Source organism: Pyrus communis, chromosome 11 (genome assembly GCF_041283825.1).
Source record: "Pyrus communis isolate YQ-2024b chromosome 11, ASM4128382v1, whole genome shotgun sequence".
In the NCBI taxonomy this organism is placed as follows: Eukaryota; Viridiplantae; Streptophyta; class Magnoliopsida; order Rosales; family Rosaceae; genus Pyrus; species Pyrus communis.
Window position 1 is genome coordinate 8,521,811 of NC_142575.1, and position 7,108 is coordinate 8,528,918.

The 7,108-nt window shown below is 34.0% G+C and overlaps 1 protein-coding gene across 1 annotated transcript; it reads right to left on the bottom strand.

Annotated features, from left to right (window-relative positions):
* Positions 1 to 3,748: 3,748 nt before the first annotated feature.
* On the bottom strand, positions 3,749 to 4,453 carry LOC148692845 (uncharacterized). Its single transcript, XM_088679669.1, has 5 exons — positions 4,374 to 4,453; positions 4,210 to 4,249; positions 4,072 to 4,125; positions 3,934 to 3,990; positions 3,749 to 3,826 (listed from the first exon to the last, which is right to left on the bottom strand). The coding sequence occupies exons 1-5, from the start codon at positions 4,451 to 4,453 to the stop codon at positions 3,749 to 3,751; spliced, it is 309 nt and encodes a 102-aa protein (XP_088535795.1).
* Between the last annotated feature and the right edge of the window lie 2,655 nt (positions 4,454 to 7,108).

The window sequence follows — 7,108 nt, forward strand, 5'->3', positions numbered from 1 at the left end:
TGCAGTTCGTGAATTAGAGATGTGGTTGTGTAAATTCTAGTATATCTAGGAATATCTTATATATTTTCTTCAGTAGTTAAATTCCTATTAGAGTTGTAATCCTAATAGGGTAAGTATTTAACCTTCCTTATTACTATAAATAAAGGCATAATGGGATGATACAACACACATCTCAGAATAATTACATATCTCTCTGTTGCCACCAACCCCTCTCCCTCTTTGTCCTAAACACAGTTTAGTCAAATAGGCCTACAACACGTTATTAGTATGCTCTTGCCAGAAGTTAAGGAACTGAAAGATCATGGAGGAGGCTTTCTTCTACAACATCAAAGGCTCAGGTTTTTTCTAAAATAAATTAAGATATTTGAAAAAAACCTTGAAGCATGAAAACATTCTCCATGATGTATGAATCCCTATATTTATATTTTCCTTTCAATTATATATATTGTATATTTGTTAATATATATGCTTGTTTATGCAATACGCAATACGCAATTATGCTATGTAGAATTTGTAAGTCAAATCATCCACATTAATTTAGAAGAAATTAGGGTTTTAAACATTAGATTCGATAAAATAAAAAAAAAAGGGAATTTTTTTTTTTTTTTTTTTTGCGGCTGAGCCGCGATCTCACACCGCGCCGCCGTTAGCACTGCCGAGTTGGCAGGCCTGCAGCCATGCCATCGCTTTGGGACGGCATCGTTTCCACGCCATGGACCACCGTGCAGCAGCCTCGTGGGCTTGCTGTCCCTGCAAAGACAACCAGGCTTCGGCCTGGGTTGGGTTTCCACAAGCCCGAAGTCTCAAGCCCATCAGCAAGCTTACAACCTTGCTGGGCCGTCCCTTGCAGCCTGGCCCAACCTGCCAACAAGCTTTTGTGCTTGCCGGGCTCGTCCCCTTGCCCCAGCCCGCCTGCAGCAGCTTTCTTGGATGCTGGGCTTACATTGTCACATCTTAACCACAAAGCCAGCTTCGTCTGGGCTTTCCAGCGCCTCAACCCAAAGCCAGCTTCGGCTGGGCTTTACAGCGACTCAACCCAAAACCCGCATCAGCTAGGCTTGCTAGCGCTTCGGCCCGAGACCAAATCAAGCCAGCCTTTGCGGATGTGCTTACCCAGAAACAGCTCGTGGCCTGCAGCCATGATTTGGGCTGCCCAGTTGCAACCTGTGGTCCCCCTTAAGCCCTTTTAGGGCCTTGCCTTGCTCACGGCACCCAAGCCCACTGTGAATGGGTTATGATTTTTTTAATCCAATGTTATTTTTGGCATTCTTTATAATTTTAACCCGAATGTTAAAATTATTTTTTGCTTTTACAATCGACCATGTATGGTCCGATCTATTGAATTAATTAAAGTGACCAACAGTCCATTAATATGACAATTAATCTAAAATTATTGGCCTGAATCTCACTTTTTGGCAATTAACGATTCAACAAATTATTTCGTTTCTTTGAACCATTGACTATCTTTTGTAGTCCTGATGCACTCACACTTGGGTTTTGAAGAAAGAGAAAAAGGTAAATTTGACATTCACAAGGACACTCTCTTTTTGTAGTCCCGATCCAATCGAGTTGGATACAAATTTGACATTCGCAAGGACACTCTCTCTCCCCTCTTCTATTTGGTTGTCTATAACTTTCTAATCTCCCTATGTAAACCAAAAATCAGTTTAGAGAAAGAGGAATCTGTACCAGTTTGAGATGATTCTGGACGACAGGAGCAATCTGACGGAAATTCGAAAGAAACTTCGAAAAAACATGCAGAGGAGATTGGTCAATGTAGAAGAAGAAAGTGAATTCATGTTCCTTTTTTGTATGCCATTGCAGGAGTGGAGTGATTTGTTGCTCACTTTAAACATGTGGTAGGAATAAAATACATACATTAATACTTGAGAAATTAGAATTATGGAGGAGGAATAAAACTCAATTAACCACAACAAAAATTGTGATACCGACTTTGTCAAAGGACCAGTTCTTGTTGGTTTTTTGCCAATTTCATCTTCTCCTCGAGGCTCCTGCAAAACAATTTCAATTTGTTCTCTTCATATTCTTTTATTTTGTGTTTTATTCACTACTCCACCCGCAAAACTGCTTCATATCCCACGTTTGCATACCACAAAATTGCTCCCATTACATGGTTCAAGCCTTCAACTGCAGAATAGCAGTTCTAACTGTAAATGTATTAGGTTTATTTTTTATTTTTTATCAATTACTTAAAGCAGTTTGAAAACTGTAGTATCTCCCACAATCCCACGTTTCTTTCCCATTTTTTTCATTTTTTGGATTGGTTTTTTTAAGTGCATCTCTTACCTTTTGTATTTATCTACTTTTTTTATTTTTTTTATTTTTTTATTTTTTTAAATGAAGATCAGTTACCATTCACTTACCCACAACGTGGACTCTTGACTAGTGTTCGTTTTGAATTCCGTTTTCTTTTTTTTCTTTTTGTATTTATTTTGTTTTCCAATACAGTTTTTTGTTGAGATATGGTTTTTTACCAGTTTGTCCTTATTTTTTGAAATTTTTGGGTTTTGATTGTGAAGGAAAGAAATGACCATTTATGGCATTTTGGAAAGCTTCACCAAACTGGGGCTTTCCTTTTATAGGCATTTTGCAAAACTTCACCCAATTGGGGCTCTCCCTTTATATATACTAGCCTCTCCGCACGCACTAACGTGCGTGCGAGAGGCATTTTTGCATCACGGGCGTTACGCGCCCCTAAAGGTGTATTGTGTCAGTTTTTTTCCATTGTAATTGTCAAGATATATTTCAAACGAATTGTGCAAAGAGGAATTTTTTTCTTTACATTCATGTCCTAAAAAATTGTCATGTTTTTCATTTTCGCTTTGCGTAAAGTAATGATTTAAATGTTATTCATGCAATTGTCAAACAATGTGGGATTTTGAATGCAAGTTCCTACCTAAAGTCCATGAACAATAGTAAGTAGATGTAAATAAAAATTAAAATAGAACTTAACATTGTAAATAAAACATATTTAAGTTGTGTGTAAAATGCATGATTAAATCATTTAACGTGCGTGCGAGAGACATTTTTTTAATCACGGGCGCATAGCACCCCTAAAGATGTTTCTCTGATTGTTTGTTTGTCATTGTAATTGTCAAGAGAGATTTTTAATTATCATGCACATTCTAAGAATTTGTCAAGTTTTTTGTTTTCATTTTGCATGAAGTAATGTTTTATATATGTTGTTCCACTCCACCTCGAGAGAGGGTTTTTTTTTTTTTTTTTTTTTTTTAATTACGGTGTAGCGCCTCTAAAAACGTCTTGCGTTAGATGTTCTTCATTCTAATAGCTAAAGCTATACCGTTTACGTATTGTGGCTAATTAATTGCATTAATGTCCAAAGTCAAGCTAACTCCCTTTCATTCGTTTCTTATTTATTCACGTTTTGACTATTGATGGCATTGGCTTCCTCTAAATTTCAACACCAAGCAAACTTATTGTTTTTGTTAGGCTCTTTTTTCTCTAACGTTTCAGTTACTCAGTACTGAATTGCTTAACTATTTTTCTTTCTATTTTTTTCCTTCTTTTTAGTATTTCTTCTCCATAGGCAGTGCATCTCACAAACATGCAGGAAACCAAAATAAAAATAAAAAGGAACGAAAACCTAACAAAGAGGAAATTATTTATAATACATCCATGAAAATTAAAGAAAACCTTATAATATGTTTCAAAGACGCGTTTTTAGATACCAACATTAAAAATAAAATAAAATAAATCCATCCAGGAGTTAAATTTTCTTGCAACATAAGCGCCATGGTTGCCACCCATTTGTTTTCACGTGATGCTTCAAGTTTTCATTGCGAATCTATAAACAATATGAGGAAATTAGAAGTCAAAACTAATTAAAAATAAATAAATAAATAAATAAATAAACAAAGCATCATTATATAAGTAGAGAGTAATAACATGTACCTTTAAATTAGACAATTTACCCATAGCAACACTTTTACTCCAATTGCTTGAAGAAGACTGTAAATTAAGTATTTATTCAAGTTTGAGTTAAAAGTTTGTGATCACGTTTATGAAATAACTAATAATGTAATGTTGTACCTTAATCCTATGCTTCAACTTTTTCAATTTGAGCGAGGTATGATGCTTGTAGAACTGTTACAAAATTAAGTTTGAAATAGTTCAAACTAATATAACAGAATGTACTGCATACTTAACTATTAAAAAATGTTATTATACCTTATCTAGAAAAATTGTATGGTTACGATTAATCTTCTTCCTACACCCACATAATTGGCTAGTTAGAATATTCATGTGTTATAATTATGAATAATTAATTGGCAAACATATTATAAAGGAAGAATATTGTCAAAGATAGATAGGCATGGTAAGTAGGATTATACCTTATTTGTTGAACTTTTTTGTAGGTTCGTATGATGTGAGGAGTATTTGCATCTTTCATTTCTGCTAAAGCATTTTTCATGCGCCACCTATATGAAAAAGGTATATATAAGGTTCAACGTTTCCTCTCAAAATTTTATTTTATAAAAAATTTAAGAAGAAAGCTAATAAATACATACTGCTCATGCTTCTTCTTTTTAAACTCTTTGAGAATTAGTTTGCTAAGTTCAACAGTTTTCACCCCAACAGAGATGCCCCAACCAGGCGAAAAAATAGAAACACGCCTGCTAGGTAACTCATTTTTAAGTGGTGCCATCTTCACTTTTAGTTGCATTTCTTGTAGAGTTCATACAAATAAACAAAATAAATAACTTTTGACACAACCAAAATAAATATGAAAAATGCACGACTTTTGGGTATATGTATAACATATGTCCCATTTGAGGACACCTTAAAATGCAATGCATATGTTAAAGAGCCTTTCTTAATCACGCGTACAATTAGTATTCAGAGATTGTCTATACTTAGTGTCTTCATATATGTACGTACAAATGTTTTTAAACCTTCTTACAATGCAACACGATAGTACTTTCTTTGCACGGTAAAATATAAAATAAAAAAAGTCACTAACAAACGTGTTAGAAAATGTCAAGGGCATAGAGACAATAACAGATGTCATCTCATGTACTAAATTGTCAAGCTTTTCTTACTGCTTGTGCTCAATGGAACTAAGAAGGATTCAATTATTCAATCGTCCAAATAATCTATTAACAAAAGGCACTTCAAAGCTTGTCTGGCATACATGCAATAATAGAACAATGACATACCATATTCTGCAACCAAAGGAATGGAGTCCAAAATTTTATACGTTGGGTCACAAATGAGTGTCATAAAGAATTCCAGTAAAAGACCACGAAAATCAAAGGGCAGCATTCTTTTTCTTCACTAAAGCACAAAACTACCATACACTTTAATACATCAGATAAACCGAAATCCGCCAAAACTTTGCTATGTACATATAGAGTGAGATTAAGAAGGAAAAAAAAATGCTATCCTTAAATAATTTATTTTCCAAAAGAATTACCATTGTGTTCTGGTTTGCTTCTAAATTCCAAGCATGTAGCAACAATTAGAGCAGTAAACAATCTCCAATTTTCTTAGCACCAAAATGTAATTGACTTACACTTTCAACGTATCGAAACTAATTTCCGAAATCATAACCAAGTACAATATCGCTTTCCGGTATTTTTACTACAAAATTACCAAAACATAACAAATTTGAGCTTCATATAATCACTGTAAACGCGTCCAAATTCGTATGATGCGAGGAGTTGTTGAAGGTTTGAATTCTTCTATAGTTTTTTTCATGCACCACCTATACATTGAAGGTACATATAATGTTAGAATTTCTTGTAACAAATTTAATAAAGAATTTAGAATACATATTGCTCGTGCTTCTTCTTTTTCCACTCTTTGAGAATCAGTTGGCTTAAATCAATAGTTTTTAATTCGACAGATATCTCCCAACCAGGTGTAAAAATAGAGGCACGTCTGTTTAGGATCTTATCAATAGGTAGTTCCTTCTCCATTTTTTTGTGGGTATTCTTGTAAATATCCTGAGAATGAAAACAAATAATTTTTTTACTTTCCATAGCACACGTATAAGACATCAAGGTAATCAAAATTGAAACTCATAATCTGACCAAAATTTAAAAATCGCACTTAGAAATACTAAATACAAACTCATATATACATCCTGAAAGCTGCAGTAGACCGCATCAAATTTATCACCTAAAAGATAAAGCGTAAAAAAAAAAACTGAAAAGGTAAATTTGGATTGAGATTTACCCAAAGTTTACTCAAACCTTTGAACTTTGGAGCCTAATAGAATTGTCTTGACCCTATAACAAAAAGGAGAGAGAAAGAATAAGAAAATTGAAATAAAAAGCACCAAGATTTTAACCACAAAAGCTATAGCACATACATTTCAAAGGCAAAAACCCATGGAAGTGAAAAGAAAGAAGCTTACACCCAGATTAATTTCCTTTTTACGCCTGGGGAGAGGGAGAGGGAGACAGAGAAGAATGGCAAAGCAAAAAAAGCGAAAAATTTGAAAAAAAAAAAAAAAAATGATGACTCGGACGTTGCTTAAACCCGTTTTATCCCACGTTGGAGTGTGAGAGTCTGTAATATCAAGTAACAACTCTTGATAGCAATTACATAACTGAGGGGAAAATTAGAACATTTGAATTTGGATATGGGAAAATGAGTAGAAACGGAAAAAATGGGATTTTATGAACTGGGAAGTTAGCGTTTGTATTGGGCGAATTACACTCCTTTTTGAAAACTCAAGGCAACCTCTACCCCTTTCTTTCTCCCACGTTGGTTTCGTATATATCTATATATAAATATAGAATTTTGTGAGATATTAATTCTTTTTATCACATTTTTAAATTTCTTAGATTTTTTTTTTAATACAATTTTGTTAGATTAAAATTTTCTCCGAAAATAGAAGAGGAGTGGAGTATTATATGACCTTTGTCTTTTTTAAATTTTTCAATAAAACACAACTAATATTTCTAACACACTCACCACTGTTGAACGCAATATCATTTTTGCATTTATCTTCTGGTACGTGTGTTCTTGGTAGTTTTTGTTTCTACGGTTGTTCATGGTTCTCTCTGAATTTGGAACTGATGACACCATTTTGAACGTCCTTTTCATTTTACGCTTAGAA